The sequence below is a fragment of the Trachinotus anak genome, unplaced genomic scaffold (assembly GCF_046630095.1).
Source record: "Trachinotus anak isolate AG129_WGS33_773 ecotype Australia unplaced genomic scaffold, CSIRO_AGI_Tana_v1 ptg000028l, whole genome shotgun sequence".
Classification (NCBI taxonomy): Eukaryota; Metazoa; Chordata; class Actinopteri; order Carangiformes; family Carangidae; genus Trachinotus; species Trachinotus anak.
Window position 1 is genome coordinate 18,258,437 of NW_027273879.1, and position 17,123 is coordinate 18,275,559.

Here is a 17,123-nt window from a genome sequence, read left to right on the forward strand (position 1 = left end):
TACAGTGGAGGAGACATCTAGTGGTTCCGTTTATGTACTGCAGTAAAGATGAAGAAAACTGCATCAGTGTTCAGTTTCCTGACAAAGAGCCACTTTGTTATTCATCCAATCTTGTGCTGAGGTTGCAGCAGCTGTTGAGGATGTAATAAAATCCCCGGTGGAGAATATCCAGAGGACTGGAGTGAGTTACGTCCTTCTTTTCTAAACAGTTCTCATCATGTGAAAAGTGCCGCCTGCCTTCATAAAAGTTTAACTGCTGCTCTGTGAAATGTGCACGATGCATTTATTGTCTTCCCCTGTGTGTATATGAGTATGTGTGTGTAAGTGCATGCATGGGTATAAGTGTATGTATGTGTATGTATATGTATGTGTATATGTAGCCTGTGTGTGTGTACATGTATGTGTGTGTGTATATGTGTAAAGTGTCCTTGGGTGTCTTGAAAGGCACTTATAAATGAAATGTACTACTATTATTATTAGTAGCAGTAGTAGCAGTAGTAGCAGTAGTAGTAGTAGTAGTAGTAGTAGTAGTAGTAGTAGTAGTAATAGTAGTTGTTGTTGTGTTTGTTGTTTTTGTTGTTGCTGTTGTTGTTGTTGTTGTTGTTGTTGTTGTTGTTGTTGCTGTTGCTGTTGCTGTTGCTGTTGTTGTTGTTGTTGCTGTTGCTGTTGCTGTTGTGTTTGTTGTTGTTGTTGCTGTTGCTGTTGCTGTTGTTGTTGTTGTTGCTGTTGCTGTTGCTGTTGCTGTTGTTGTTGCTGTTGCTGTTGCTGTTGCTGTTGTTGTTGTTGTTGTGTTTGTTGTTGTTGTTGTTGTTGTTGTTGTTGTTGTTGTTGTTGTTGTTGTTGTTGTTGTTGCTGTTGCTGTTGTGACACCCAGCAGAGAAGCCAAATCACTAACTGGACAAAATGGGTCCTAGACCTCTCGGGGCCCTGACAGCTCTGGGCTAACTCTGTCAGTGTCAAACGCTTTGTGCTGATTTAACTGAAAATGTATTTGGGAAGATGCACAAATAAAACCAAATATATGATAACTGTGGTTAATGAGTGGATTTACTCAGTGATTTATCACCTGTTTCAAAATCTAGTTCAGTTACCTGACCTGTATAACAGACGCTGTTCTCAGTAAAACACCCACACCAAAAACTGAGGAACTCACCTTGTGCAATAATTAACACACACCCTCTGTGCAATATTCTGCTGATAGTTTTGATATAGTTTCATAATTATTCCTACATGCCATATTACTATACTATATTATTAGTATCTATTATACATCTTTTTTATTTTTAGTATTTGATTTGTCTTATCTCATCTGGAATGAAGTTACATTCTTTTATGTCACTGCAACATTTTAAAACTGCACTTCTGTATCTACAATCACTCGTACACATGCTTTTTTATGTGAAAGTGTATAATGCATGTCTGCGAATGATCTCTTTTTCTACTGTCTCTTTTTGTATATATCTATGTAATATCTATGAGACTTCCCGTTCAAATAAAGGATTTCATGATTTCTCTCATCTCATCTCATGGTCCTCAGTTCAGTTTCATCTGGACGTGATCAGTGATGATTAATCTTATCATACCTCCCAGCGCCCGCCTCAACATGGCACACTTTTACTTCATTCTAGCTACACGAAATCTAAATGCAGGATGTCCACCTGTCAGTGAGCAGGCTGCTCATGCGGCTGATGTGTGCCTCACCTGCGGGGCCAGGGCATGTTGTTCAGGGTCTCATGCTTCCTGACGAGCTGGCGGACACCGTCTCTCCTCCCGGCTCTGCTGAGTCCATCCCGGAGGAAAACTGTGTCATACCCCTGCGCCGGGTGGGTGTCAGCGGCTCTCCATGACGGCTCCTCCGGCTCTCCGGCACACACCTCGGACGTCTCCTTCTCGGGCCCTGGCTCCACCTTTACCCGCTTCCCGGGACGACGCTTCCGGTCAGGTGACGGAGCCCAGGTATCCTCGTACTCTGCCCCCAGGGTGAGCATCCTCCAGGAGCCGAAAGTGGCTGAGCGCACCGCTGGTGGGTGAAAGTCATGAACACACGGGCAGCAGAAATCAGAAGTCAAGGCCACTGATCTGGGAAAAAGCAACTGTTAATCAGCACCTGACACTAGACAACATCCCGATAAAAGGACTGTTTGGAGCATTAACACTCACCTTGAAGGCTTGAGAGATGGATCTAGAAGGTTTATCGGCCCTTCTTTAGATTTTATGCCATCAAAACTGTTGGATTCACTGTGCCTCACTTTCACAAAACCACTGCAGAGCCACAACACTGACTTTTTCAATCTGCTATAATATCCCTCGATAATAACAACTCTTTGCTGCTTCCCCAAAATAAATCCCTGAACGCAAAGACACCAGATATCCTCCGAGAAAAACATCAGGATTAAAAGAGAGCCTGAAAAGCAACACACATCTTTTGTGTTGCATATAGATCAAAAACGTTTCTGCTTTTCTCTCCTGTTAATCATTTCATGACCCCTGAGAGGAGGCCCTGACCCTCAGTCTGGGAACCACTGACTTAGGGAACTAGTAAACAAGGGGCCCTTTATTCCCTGATGTTTATTAATACAACAAATAGACGTAAACAAATTGAAACAAAGGTTATGAGAACCAGAGTGAACGTACCGTAAACCAGAGAAGATCGTTTCTCTGCCCATCTTGAGTTGTGTGGAGTTGATCTCTTCATAGCTGCTCTCCAGGGTCACTGGGATAAATCCAGCTGTGCGGTGCAGTGAAGCAGCTGTTTGATCCTCACACGCTTCATGTGTGACTGCCTGCAGGAGGCTCCCCTCTAAGGCAGCAGGGCAGGGGCACCAAAGTTTCTCCCACCTTGGAATGCGGAAAGGCTGCTTCCTGTGCTGCCAGTTAAGGACCTCGTTATCAGACCGACCATCTTCGATGCTGGAGGAGAAATTTCTCTGATTCAATTATCGACTCTGTTTTCGCTGTCCGCCCTGGTAATCAGGAAGGGAGCAATCATCAGGCAGACCTAAAAGGCCTGCAGATGCACAGTCACTCACTTCCCACTGTTTGTACTCTCCTGTCTGGTGCTACAGGGGACATTTTCAACGCAAATCCACAGGGTTTTTTTTTTTTTTTTGTTAGGCTGCTGCAACAGCTGATTTTATTCCTCTTTTTACACTGTTCTACCTTGATTGGGTTAAATTGCAGAGGCGGGAAGTAACTAAGTACATTTATACAGGTTCTGCACTGTGAAAATACTGTACTTTGTTTTATTATTCACACTTTGAGAGACCTTTCCTGCAGCTTTAGAGGGAAATCTTGTACATTTTACGTCTCCTTTGCACATTTTTCCAGCAGCTATAGTTACCAGTTACTTTGGATTTTATGCCTCCAATCAATTCATTCTGTTGGGGTAAATATTATATCATAAAATTTCAGCTTTTCAGGCACGTGGAAACAGTGTTGTTGATAAAATATATTTTTAGCAACTAATTGAGAGTTAGATTTTTTTTTCATTATCTCCAGTTTTCAGTATTCATATTTTAACATGTGCTCTGCAGACTTCTACAGGTGTATTTAGTGAACCTGGTTGATTAGACCTCTGCTCAGGCTAAAGCTCAGCTTTAGCATTAGGCTCACGTCAACACATTGATTTACAAACTTTTTGCAAACTGTTTTTTTACCAGCAGACATTTTGACTTGTCATAGCAGGAAGAGCACAGGTGAAACAATCTTGTTAATGACGGTTCGGTTCCTTTAAATGTTCCCATCAGCCACCACAGTGACCCAGCACACACAGCACCAGGAGCCTGGAACTAGCTCACTTAGACCGAACATAGTCATTTTTAGTTATCCTCGTCTTTTCCTACCACAGGCCAAATGTCATCCCACCTTAATAGGTGCAACTAGAGAGTGAGGGGTAATCACAGCTCCGGTGTCCAATCAGACACGAAAGTGAGAGCACCTGTGAAGGTGGACCAGGCGTCTGAAGGACCTTTAACAATCGTGACTTTAACTCAACGGTGTTCGTCTCTTTATGTCTCTGAGCTGGAGCCAGTCGGGGCCGGAGGCATTATGTGAGCAGGTTGTCAGTGTGTCTCATTCTTGTGAAGGCGATATCTCCGCAACACCTTCATGGAAATTCTTCAAATTTGTCACAAACATTCATTAGGACTCAAGGACAAACTGACTAGAATTTGGTGGTCAAAGGTTAAAGGTCAGGGTCACTGTGACATCACAAATCACAGTTTTGGCTTTGTGAACGTGATATCTCAGCAATGTGTTGAGGGATTGTCTTCAGATTTTGGCACTAACGTTCACTTGGGCTCAAGGATGAACTGATTAGATTTGGTGGTCAAAGGTCAAGGTCACTGTGACCTCATAAAACACATTTTTGGCCATAACTCACAAATTTATTCAGTAATTATGATACAATTTAACATAAATGTCTATATGGATAAAAAGAAGTCATAACATTTTATATCCAAATGGTCAAAGGTCAACTTCACTGTGACATCATAATGTTCTGCAGAAACACCTTTGGCCATTATTCAGTGATGTAACTCAGGAAGGAGAGATTGTGACCATATTTCCTGCAACTTGGCTGGTTGGCAGAGACATGTAACCATCAGGCGATAATTCTAGTTTAATTCTTTAACTTCTTCTTCTATTCATCTATTAACACACTCTTATGTAAAGAACTGTGAATCTGCCCGTGTGGATACATTGAGCAAAATAAACTGCTTTTCCTTTAGACAGTGTAGCCTTTGAATGTTAAAGCCTGTAGTTTGGATTGGAAGCTGTCTTTTTAAACCAGTTTTCCTTGTAACGGTGCATCTTTCCATTGTGGTATTACTGTCTCCTCCACTGCTGTTTAGTTGTAGCTTCTATCGGTTGGAAATGAGCTCTACTCTCCGAACATCACGGCACAAACGAGAGGCTTCTGAGAACCTTAACTCATTAAAGCAAATGGAGTGTGGGACGTGTCAGCCGCTCTGATGCCACAGCTGCTCAAATATTTCAGCGCCAGGCCCCGAGCCCGTCTGTCAAAGCTGAGCTGCTGCTGCTCGGCTCCTGCAGGGTCAACCTGACTAGAGGCTTCAGTTTGAAGATATTTCAGTAATGTGTTTGTATTTGACAAGATAATGAGCTAAAAGGCAATGTCTTCCCTGTACATGAAAAATCTCAGCAAAAACACTGAGCTGAGGAAGTGCGTGGTGTTTAAAATCTGCAGCCACATTTTCATGTAACAAGAGAAACTGCAACAAGCAGAGTATCAGAATAAATGTATTAGTAGTAAATTTATTGAAAAAGATACAACCAATTAGATGGATGGTTCACGGTCCAGAAATATGTAACAGAACGTAATGGAAGTGCATTTTTATAACCTTTTTTTTCTCAGTTATACCTTTCAAAACTTTGCACAACAGTCACTGCTTTACTAACAACATTTAAAAAGATGGGTTGGCGTCCGTCGGCAAAATCATGAAACAAAATTAAAAACAGGCTAACTACAGTAACTACAATTAGAAAAATTAAACATAAAAAACTTAAAATGTTCTCTTATTTTACAAACTATGTTCACTTGGGTAATACAAATGAAAACAAAAGTAAAAACCTTTGTCAGCACCATGTTATTTTTCTTTTTTAAATTCCTTTTTAACCATTTTAACTCCTCCACAGCTGTGGCGAAACATCTGACACATTAAGATCTCCATGCTTCATAAAAAAGCTCAGCCAATTTATTTAGACTAGAAACACCTCATTCTTGAGGAATGGTACAGCATCTTTCTACCAGACAATCTACACTCACTCGAGTAGCAAATAAAAAAGGATTTTAAAAAAACACTGCCCACTTTTTTACATCATTTCAGTGAATTCGTCAATTTATAATCAACCGTGGTGGCAAATGTCGGACATCCACTCAAACACTGCAACAAAGATGAAGTGACACAAAAAAGTGGCAACATAATCCAATATTTATCAGCTAATTTTGCTGGAATGGTTCATTAAAGTGACCACAACGGTCAAACAAGTTAAACACAGCTGTACGCTGAGGTTGTCTTTGCAAAAGACAACGGTACGCTCATCCCGAACCCCCCGAAAATCCTCGATGATGACTCTAAGAAAAGCTGTTTAACAATGTCAATTAATTATCTTTAAAAAAAAAGTCAAAATGCACCGTTCTCCTTCCCAGTAAAGTTGTGTATGAAATGTAAAGACAGTCTTGCTGTGCTGCCCTCTGCTGTTCATGTTGACACAAGGTGGAATAAGGGAGCAGTTACTTCTTCCAGGATTTGATTGTGCATCTGCTTCTGTGTGTGTGTGTGTGTGTGTGTGTGTGTGTGTGTGTGTGTGTGTGTGTGTGTGTGTGTCTGTGTGTTTGTCTGTGTGTGTGTGGTGTGTCTATGGTCCATGGTCATTTCATAAGAAGTGGAGATACAGTACAAGTTCATTGATAAAAGTTCAAAGTTCATGGAGAATGGACACAGTCCTGTATGTGTGGCAAAGCTTAGTGTGAGGAGGGTTTTATGACGGACTGGGGGGGCTGTTGGAAGAGCTGGTGTCGGGTGACGCGCTGGGCTGCTGCTGGTCCTCTGGTGTGCTGTCGGCCTGCAGCGACGCCATGGCCGTCGACGAGTACTTGCACTTCGAAGAGCCGCATTCGCAGTTGAACAGCTTGCTTTTGACTTCCCAGAAGTGGTCACCATAGTTAAATCTGAGAGGGAAGGATGAGAACGTGTGGTTATAGAAAAGGAGCCAGAAACCTCACTGAGTGAGACTGTTTCATAAAGTCTTGGTCACAATCTGTGTCACAGACTTTATGACATCAGGCCATCACCAAAACCCACTAATCTAATGACAACCATGAGAAAGAAGGTTGAGGGAGGGGCGGTCCTCCACTGGCCCATCCCGACTGTCCCCCATTGGAACCTCAGTGTGCATTACGGGGGGCCAGGAGGGGGATCATGTTGCCTTTTGTGCCACACACACACACACACACACACACACACACACACACACACACACACACACACACACACAACCTAATCTTATCATACATCACCACAAACATCAGTACAACAGCTTCACATTGTCTCTATGTTCACCTGTTGTCCATCTTATATGTTAGCACTTGTCTTGTGTGTCACTTTATGTTTTGTGTGTGTAACGACAAAAAACACTATCAAATCTATCAAATCTAGATACTGATATCAGACTCATCAAATCCTGTCAGGCTCCAGCATCCCACAGGGATTCTCAACAACATGAGACATGATGAACGACAACAAAGACATGATGTCAAAAAAAAAAAACAAGGAAACAAATGAAGTCGTCTCACCCGAGCTCCTCTCCAGCTTTGATGTTTTCACTGGCGAAGAAGGCGATGTGTGGGAAACGAAGGTCCTGGTGCGTTGTGAACACTCGACAGGCAAACAAGTTGGGCTCACACATGTGATTGAGGAAGCGGCTGATGTTTCCATAGAAACGGGCATCGATGCAGTACAAGTCTTGTGGCTGGGAGGGAAAATAAATGAAAGGCTCAGATGAAAAAAAAAAAGCTGTAAGAGCAGCTGAGAGGAAGAGAAGTCTCATAATCAAGAGCATGTTATGTAAAGATGTTAATGTTACAGCTCTGGGTGGAATAAACACACAGATCATACTTTACCTTATCATCCAGACTGAACAGGTAAGCGTCGTTCTGCCTCATCTCTGCTTCGGCTTCAGAGATGATCTCACCTACGTACCTGTTGAAAAGCAGACAACTCGTCAGCAGCTGCAGGCATCAGCTTCGACTCTGCTGCTGTTTACAACACATCAGGCTTTAAATGAGCCTGGAATTATTTTTACTGATTTATATGGAAACACTGCAGGTCTGACAAACTGAGCTTCAAAGATTTCACATCCCTGCTGATAAACCTGTGATGTATTTTCACATCTTTTAAAATATTTAACCCAAAAAGGTTATTTTTAATTTAATAACTAACACCACACACATTATTCAGCAGTGAGAGACTATGAGTAAGTGGATGACTCAGTGTTAATTAAAAAATATGAACATAATCCAGAGCTAACTTGCTGCTAATGGTGTCTTTGCTAAAAGATATTTCTCTGTCAGATTATCAGTTGTCGTTCACTCGTCCCTCAGTCTGCAACAGTGAGAAATATTTGTGCATGATCATCGTCGCCACCACAAAACAAAATGTCTTTCCTCTCTGTAATAACTGTGGCTTTGCTTCAAAACTTGACCAACAACGTGTCAGCACAGAGCAGTTACACAAGCAAACAAACAAAAACGTCAAGAAAACTAAACTTCACATGAACCAGCAGTGAGATCACAGACTGGTGAACACACAGCTCTCACGTGGCTTTTCATCACTACGACACAGTGTGGAGAGCAGGGCTGAAACGATTCACCAGGAAACACGCTTAATAAAAGTCATCGAGGCAAATTCTTTGCATCGAAGCTTCATTTAATCCACATGACGGCTCGGTAGTCACCGTGAGAGATTAAACAGTTACTGGTTTCACGCTAAATCACAGTATAAATACCAGATACTGTTTATATTTTAATTATCACTATAACTGTTTATTATCATGGTTAATTACTGTGGTTAATGTGACTCGTGTTAGGGTCTATACCATCAACCAGCATCAGTCTCCCAGATGCATGTGGAGCAGGCAACGTGGGTTTGTTGTGTGTCAGTCAAGACGCGGAGGAAGACAGTGACAGAGCTGTTCTGGAGATTTTTCAGCCTCTAATAAATGTTTACACCTAAGTTAGCGCGTTTTCAGACGCGTGTTAACCCACTATAAAAAGCACATGGTCACAGGAGGGAAAGAGTGAGCTGGGTTTAGTTTTAGACACATACATAGATACAGTTTAAGCAATAAAAATGTTGATCTTCCTTAAAAAGAAACCAATTATTTGTTTATTCTAAGACATCTGTCTTCTTTTCTCTTTTTTATACATCTATAGTCCATAGATTTTATATATATATATTCTATTGTTTTCTTATGCCTTTTTTTTTATTAAGACAAAAGTAGTTCTTACCCGATCACTCGCTCAATCTGTAGAATACTTGATTACTAAAATCATCTATAGCCGCAGCCCTAGTGGAGAGTGCCGCCAGAATAATGAGACTTTTTACACTGATATAAATATAAATGTCCTATTTAACTGTATTTATATTTGATGAAAACGTCCTGTTACTGCTCTATTTGTTAAGCTTTTAGTGGCACACTGCTGAAGTGATCTGAACTGTGATGGCTCTAGCAATAAATTGTCGATCTATTAATTAAAAACTTTTGCATATAATTATTAGCAGCACAATCGAGCTTTAAAGATAAAGCTGATGATTTTCTTACTCTTAACAAATCCCATGAAAACACAAACAGGTGTTGTCTGTGTTTCCACAGCCTGATAAATCAGCAGCATCAGCTCTGCTGTGCCACAGAGCACCACTGTTGTCCAGACTTTTAAAAACACAACAGTGAGCTGCACTGTTACACTGGGCAACATGTTCCTTCATTACCATGAACACACACTGTGGTTTATTTAAAGTCAGACCCACATACACTTACACTGTCCTGCTGCTGTAAATACTCACCAACGCTGCAATTGTCTATTAAATTAGTGCTGAAAATAGTTCTCAGTAAATTCACTGTTTAGTTCAGTTTGAGTAAAAACTACAGTGTCCAGCTGTATGAGGAAAATACTGAATCAAACTATTGATCTGTGAACTCATTTTTAAGATTTCCATCTTCGGAAAGAACCATTTCAATTAACTGACAATTAAAAGATTAAAGACTAACACCAGCCCCGTGCTTTAAAAGTTACTGTATTTTCTTCTCCAGCACAAGTTGCCAGCACTCTGTCAGGAGCTCACAGCAACAACATTTACTGAACTGCCAAAGAAAACTCGAGGTATTTTTGGTGTTACTCAACACATTTTTGAAACGGCACACAGAATCTTAAAAGTCACGATGTCTAAGAAAAGCTGTTGAAAACAGTCACAATACATTAGCAGGATGGAGACTGACACCACAGAGAAACACCTCAGTGACATTGACGGCACCTCTGAACATGAGAAAGCAGAAATGATAATCACGTCTCTCACAGTCTGAGCCGCTACCGTCTGGCAGGAGTTACAGTGTTTGTGAGAGTAGCAGGAGAGAAAGTGACACAACATGTCTTTTCCAGGTCGGCCCACATTTCTGAATAAATACTTTGAAAACACCACTGACAGATCTACAGGGATGCAAGGATTAGGGGTTTAGAAATATAATATAATATATTTATATGATATAAATATAATATAAACCGTAAACAGGACTTACTCGCATATAAAGGTCCCCTGTGGTATGTCCTGCAGGGCCCGGACACCCCAGCCCTTCTTACTGGTCCTGAAGAGCTGCAGCCTGGTCCTGGAAGATCCACAACAACTTACAGTTGTAAGTAACCAAATCTCCTCACACCCTCTATTATACATGACAGTTACACAGAGACAACCCCACACAGTTCTATCAACATACATGTCACATTAACTCGCTAATAAAGTTTGAATAACAATAATAACTTTATTTGTATAGCACCTTTAAAAGCTGTGTTTACAAAGTTCTTTGACAGACAATTAAAAAGCAAAAGTAGTCAAAAACAACAGAGGAAAGGCAAAAAATATATTACAATGTAAAGAAGGAGGGAGCAAACCCACACCCACAAACACAGTAAAAACAGTAAAGGACGCTACAGAGATAATAAAAAGATAAAAATAATAAAAAGAAATGAAAAGAAAAAAGAAAATAAAAATAGAATAAAAAGACGACATCACATAAAAGCCAGTCTGTAGAAATGAGTGAATACCTGAGTCCATTTTGCACGACGCGGTTCTTGCAGGTCCTCCAACAGGAGCATGCATGGTTGCACTCAAAGATGAGAGGAGGCTCCTCGCGACAGAACTCAGGGAGAAGACGACCGGTCTGAACATGACAAAAATATATATTTGTCCTTAACAGGTGTCAAGACTGTGTGATTTATTAATATTAATGTACAATACACAGTCTGTGGACCCCCTGCTCACACACTTGGTCTGGTGTTGTTCTTCATGGTTTGGGCTCGGCCCCTTAGCTCCAATGAAATCTAACTTTGCAGAGATGTCCACATACTTTCAGGTTTATCTTTTTGGTCCATCTGTGTAGTGATTTGTCCTCACCTTGTCGTACCAGCAGCGCAGACTGAGCTGTCCACACATGCAGATACTTGCTGAACAGTCTTCCTTACAAACACAGTACTGATAGCCATGTGGGTGAAGAGAGAAAAACAGTAATGGTCACTTCACACTGTCAAACATTTATCTCATTTCTCTCCGAACACCTGATGAGATGGTTTCAGACTCACCTGTAAGTGTGTTATGTTTCTGTCGATGTTCATGGGGGAGGTGACGCAGTTCTCAGGGATGTATTTGTAGTTGTCTGGGTAAGGTTCACTGTCAACAGCGTTGACACAGGGAATGGGAACTCTCTCCTGGCCCAGAGCTATGTCACTGTAAAAGGAGCAGATGCACAGGTTAGGGGCTGTCAAAGTTTTCGAACTCAAGAAAAAAGTGCAGTGTTTTGCCTTTTGATAAGACTTTAAGTCACGGTTGACTGACACCGGCCTTCCACTGTAATCCTGTACAATTTCATCCAACCTGTGAAGGAGTTTTTCCTCTGCTTGACTGAGCTTCATGTTCTTGGCGTCCCTCTCCCTCCTGTTGGCCTGCAGAGCTGCCCAGGCCTTTGAGCTGTGGCTGCAGCAGTCTGGAGGAGTTTCTCCCTCGCGGTTCTTCAGAAGAACATCCGCACCTCGAGAAAGGAAGAGTCTGAGGAGACAAGGACGGGTTTAACTGATCGTCAGTAAGTCAGCTCTCAACCACATTTTAAATTGCTCTTTTGAAACACGCCTCAAAAGCAAGATGTTTATATTTTCTTGCAAAGAGTGTTTTTTTTTGTCTCCTACTGCCGCTAACTCACGTGACACAATCCAGGCGATTCTCTCGGGCGGCGATGTGTAGAGGAGAGTCTCCGTGGATGTTGACAGCCTGTAGGTCACAGTGAGCATTCAGGAGCAGCTCTGCGATCTCCACACTACCAGAGAACGCTGCCCAGTGAAGGCAGATGTTTTCTTCCTAAAAGCAATGTAAACAAATAATTACATTATGTTTTATTCCTCTGTAAAGCATGTCCAACACAGGGAGGACAGACGTCTCAGCCAACCTTGTCCCTGACGCTGATGTCGGCTCCTTTGGACAGAAGCAGCTTCACCTGGTCCACATGTTTGTACTCTGTCGCCCAGATCATGGGTGTCCACCCTCCATCATCCTGAGGGAAAATAATGATGAGCAGGGAGAAGTTAAAAGAGCACAAAAACAACAACTTCTTCACAAGTTCTCAACTCTTAGGAGAAACTCGAGCCCTTTAATCTTACATGATGACTACTTTTACATTTGAGACAGAGGAGAGACCGAGTCACTACATCACATTTCAAACAGTTATTTGTGTGAATTCTGCACAACTCAAATATCTGTCAATATCTTATTTACTTTTAAGTGGAGCAGCTGTCACCACCTCTCCAGCCAACCAGAGGCTCAAGCTGCAATGACCAACTGAGCAAGTGGAAGAGTCTTCTTTATTTCAGCATCGGGCTTTCATCAGGGTGATTCACAGGTTGCGTAAAAAAAACAGTCTTTTACTTTGAAACTTCCGGCTTGGAGGTGCAACATCCTCTGGACGTTGGCCATAAGGATTAAGTCGTCTTGCTGAGTATATAATAGAGCTTGTGTTTTTTACACATTCTGTATACCAGCCTAATGAAGGGAAAAAAACGACTCGTTTTTCACTTTTGAAATCTAATTTATTTGACAGAAACCACACAGGACATTGATATTTAAATGCTTATTGTACAATTTTAGAGGGAGACACTCATCAGTCATCTTTTCTTCTGTCTTTCTGTTCGTCCAACTGGGTCTGATCTTTGCTCAGAGCCTCATGTTTTGATAGTGGTCAACAAACAAACTGAACAATGTTGCATGTGAAGCTGCTTCCTGACGGAGATTTCACTTCTACAAATGTCACTTCTGAGAAAGTTTTAAGCTTCTTTGTTGAAAACATTTATGGCAACAAATCTCAGACCCGAGATCTTTTCTCCAACATCTCCAGTCAAAACATTTCAACCCAGAATGGACTTAATATGTTAAACAACTTATCAAAATCATTTCACTTCAGACGGTTAGCTTAGCTTACCCTAAACACGACAGCTAGCCTGGCTGAAAAGTTCAATAACAGAACAATAGCATAGACAACAGAGTATTAAAAGCTACCAGTACCTCTGACGTTCACCAATAACATGTTGTATCTTTTTGTTTAATCTGTACACAAAGTGAAACGTAACAATAACAAATGGTGGTTTTATTCATCTCCGTTTATCTCTGGGCACTGTGACGTCCTGGAGCCTCTAAATGTGATGGTTCTGGATCTGGGTCATTCTAACTTTGCAAAATGGTTCAGTATTTTAGCTCTTCACTAACCCCTGCACATTCAATCAACTGTGCCGTCATCAGCCCGACAGTCAGATGTCAAGAGTTCAACAATCTTGAGGCCTTAATAACAATCAGCTGTATGTCTCCAACAACAGGGCTGACGCTGGCATCTACAAGTGTGACATGTGATCAGCTGGAGGAGACGGCGCTTAGACAGCAGCATTAAATACTACTGAATGACGCCGTGACGACGCCCCTGAGAAGAACTGAATAACAAAATAACAAAAACAAAAAAAAAAAACAACAACTACTAATGTAAAAGCCCTGCTCGGAAATTTATTTTCATATGAAATCACAGAGAAAGGAAAATGTACTGACCTGACAGTTGATGTTGATCAGTCCTGTGGACAGCAGATGCTCAACAATGTTGTAATGTCCAGACTTTGCTGCTAGGTGGAGACACGTGAACCCTTCAACATCCTGAGAGGAGCAGAGAGTTCAGTTATTCACCGTCCCACAAAATATGCATGTGATCAGTTTGCATCTCACATCATTTTTCTTTTATTTTTGAACAAACAGGATACAATTTAATGATATGACGTCTCATTGTTGAATGACAGCTGCCAAAACAACTGAGAAGTCAAATTACATTCACTCATCACGGTAGCTGGCGGATGGAAACCTCTCAGACCCCTGTGAGACTTGATGCAGGTTTACCTTGTGCGAGGCGCTGGCTCCGGCCCTCAGCAGGTACAGTACCGTCTCCATGTGGTTGTTCTCACAGGCCTCCATCAGCGGTGTCCGCTGGTCTTCATCACACATGTCCAGGTTTGCACCGGCCTGAAGCGGGACACATAACACCGGGGGATTAACAAAAAACTCTGAGTGTCATATTGTTCATTTTAAAACCTGATTCTCTTCATTAGAAAGTTAAAGAGTCGTACTTGTACGAGCATGTGGCAGATGTCTTTGTGTCCTCCCTCGGCTGCAGCGTGGAGCGGTGTGCGTTTGTTCTGGGACTCCATCTTAAAGTTGGGGTCGATGCCATCCACTGGAAGGTAATTAAGAAGAAAATATTTCATTAAAAAATATTTAGATAAAAACAGAAGTAAAATTCCTGCACCATAAAGAACTATATATACACTATATACTATATATATGAAAAGAGATACAGAAGATTTTATTGAATCAGGATTGCTGTTGCATCTATAAATGGCCCGGGTGGGGCTGACATACCCAACATGAGCAAGACCCTCTTGAGTTCTCCCTGTTTGGCTGAGAGGTAAAGTTGCTTGGGGTGAAATCGCAGCTTCTTGGGTCTGAAAACGAGCACAAAAAAATGAGTTTGCCTCAGTGGCCCAGATTTTCAGTGGTTCAGAGAAATGAAGTTGTGGCAGGTCTTACTTCTCTGTGTCGAGAGCCACCAGGATGCTCTCCAGGGTTTCTCTGGGTGGACCTTGAGGAACTATTGGTGAAGCTGTTGTTCCCATAGTGGTCTGCAGTGTCGCAGTCCTGGACGACCCGGGAACAGCAGAGGCATCGAGTCCGTGTGCAGAACGAACAGACAGTGAGCTGTCGGCCCGACCGCTGGCCTCAGCCCCGACAGCCAAGTGAGAGGAGCTGGAAAACAAACAAGAGCTGACCTTCAGTTGTGCAGTGGACGAATGATTTATCTTCAGGTCTCCTTATTTTATGCTTTTCAAAAGAATGAGTTTCTTAAACCTTTTCTAAGAAGGTTAAAAAAGGACTAAAGACTTACTGCCTTTAGATTGTATGCACATATTCACTAACGGCTACTTTCTATTTCACATTACAGTTGGTAGTTTACCTGCCAGTGGTGGTGTCTGCTCTGCCCTCGGGGGCCCCAGGTGTGGCAGGGCCATGTGCGAGCGCAGCGGGCACAGTGGAGGTGGTGTCGGCCTTGGCGATGGTGACCTCCTTGGCCTTGCTGGCCTCCTCTCCGCAATGGGGACAGAAGCTTTGACCTTTCAGCACCGAGGCACAGGCGCGGTGGAAACGGTGAGAGATGCTGACGTCTGGTTGGCACTCCATGAAGGTCCCCTTCACAATCAAAAACAAAACGTCTCGGTGAGCAAACACTGTCAAAACAGAACAGACCTCGGTGTTTATGTTTGCTGAGAGAAGTCAGGTCAAGGAGGGGAATCAGAAAACACCTTTACCTGTGCTGTAATATTCTGATTTCTCTAAAACTCTTTGGAGCAGCAGCCAATGATTTCTATTATCTATTCATTTTTATGGTTAATCTTTTAGTCTATATAATGTAAGGTGACATGAAAAAAACTCAAAGGTATGAATTTATTAAACACATAAAGAGAAAAAAAATTGAAAATCCTCAGATGAGAAGCTACAAGCTGAGAATATATTTGGCATTAGATTGTAATAAATGATCTTTTCTGTCTGAAATGCAGCACATCAGTAATACTCTCAAAAAAAATATTTCAAGGCTGGGAAAAAACCTAATTCGGTTATTTGGTGAATATAAACCAGAAAATGTTTTTGCTGTAGTAGTGGTATGTGAGGAAACACCAACACACATTAATCAGTAATGATTTTACTTTATCCTCAACCTCTCGACCACAATTTTTGAAGGCAGTGCAAAGAAAGCACTTTTGTTTTCTCATTTATTAACTGAGGTTGTTGTTATAGTCTTCAAATGCTTTAACACGTTCCTAAGTTTTTTTCAGTGAGAGTTTTGCTGTATTTCACTGTTTTAGTGCAGAGACATCAGATTTGAAATCCTTCAACATGTCTGGTTTCTGATGTTGATCAGAGGTAACATCTCCCGACATCATTATCATCATTATTATTTTCAACACTCAAAGTCCACAAAAGAAACAAAATTAATATGGAACATATGGGGTGGTAACTGCACACACTCAGACAAAAGATGCTCACCTCTTGTCATTAAAAATACAAATCAACCAGTTCTGGAGGAGCATAATTTTCCAAACAGTGTATTCAGTTTGTGACATCAGCCTGAACCTTTCTTTGTCACACCACCAACTTCCCCTAAAGTCTTTTCTTTTCTTTGTATTTTTATTCTATAGGTCACAGTGAAAGCAGAAACATGGAAACATGAAAAGAGAAGTCTCCAGGTCTGAAGCAATCTGTGTTTGCCCCAAAGCATTTCATGTATATCAGTCGGATAAGTGCAACCCCGCTCCCCAGAGTGATGTACACACTGTGCTCAAGTGTGGCGTCAAATATTGTATAAATTGTCCTTCACTTGACTCTGCTCTCCACAGTTAACTGAACAGCTCAGACATCCCTGTGAGACCTGATCAGACTGCAGCTGGAGGCCTGACACTAATCCAGCGTCTGTACTCACAGCCCTGCAGAAGAAGCCGCAGCCGGGGCAGCACTGGTGCTTCACCATGCCGTTGCGGTGGTCCTCGCACAGAACCAGCAGCTGGACAGAGTTGGAGGGACGCATCATTTCATGTTTCAGCACAGCACTCTGGCAGCGAGTCAGCTGTCCATCAACGCTCTCTGTGGCCATGCACTTCCTGTCTGCCAGGATAAGAATCTCCCGACTCTTGGGCGTCTCCATGCGGCAGCTGCAGAGAGGAAGCTCCTGGGCCTCCTCGACCGCTGACCCTGAAACACCTGCAA

At 42.0% G+C, this 17,123-nt stretch overlaps 2 protein-coding genes across 4 annotated transcripts in view; both read right to left on the reverse strand.

The window, feature by feature from the left end:
• Positions 1-3,422, reverse strand: part of cacna1bb (calcium channel, voltage-dependent, N type, alpha 1B subunit, b) — a 178,938-nt gene extending 175,516 nt beyond the window's left edge. The window contains exons 1-2 of the mRNA XM_071467009.1: positions 2,635-3,422; positions 1,702-2,020 (exon numbers count right to left, since the gene is read on the reverse strand). Of these exons, the coding sequence (XP_071323110.1) occupies positions 1,702-2,020; positions 2,635-2,695 (380 nt within the window). The 5' untranslated portion in view covers positions 2,696-3,422. The remainder of the gene's footprint in view (positions 1-1,701; positions 2,021-2,634) is intronic.
• Positions 3,423-5,256: 1,834 nt separating this feature from the next.
• Positions 5,257-17,123, reverse strand: part of ehmt1b (euchromatic histone-lysine N-methyltransferase 1b) — a 36,214-nt gene continuing 24,347 nt past the window's right edge. For all 3 annotated transcript variants that reach the window (XM_071467015.1, XM_071467014.1, XM_071467012.1), the window contains exons 10-26: positions 16,840-17,117; positions 15,319-15,551; positions 14,895-15,110; positions 14,727-14,809; positions 14,435-14,541; positions 14,208-14,330; positions 13,869-13,970; positions 12,229-12,333; positions 11,986-12,140; positions 11,664-11,834; positions 11,372-11,516; positions 11,187-11,264; positions 10,838-10,953; positions 10,315-10,401; positions 7,643-7,721; positions 7,316-7,491; positions 5,257-6,691 (exon numbers count right to left, since the gene is read on the reverse strand). In XM_071467015.1, the coding sequence (XP_071323116.1) occupies positions 6,502-6,691; positions 7,316-7,491; positions 7,643-7,721; positions 10,315-10,401; positions 10,838-10,953; positions 11,187-11,264; positions 11,372-11,516; positions 11,664-11,834; positions 11,986-12,140; positions 12,229-12,333; positions 13,869-13,970; positions 14,208-14,330; positions 14,435-14,541; positions 14,727-14,809; positions 14,895-15,110; positions 15,319-15,551; positions 16,840-17,117 (2,444 nt within the window). In that variant the 3' untranslated portion in view covers positions 5,257-6,501. The remainder of the gene's footprint in view (positions 6,692-7,315; positions 7,492-7,642; positions 7,722-10,314; positions 10,402-10,837; positions 10,954-11,186; positions 11,265-11,371; positions 11,517-11,663; positions 11,835-11,985; positions 12,141-12,228; positions 12,334-13,868; positions 13,971-14,207; positions 14,331-14,434; positions 14,542-14,726; positions 14,810-14,894; positions 15,111-15,318; positions 15,552-16,839; positions 17,118-17,123) is intronic.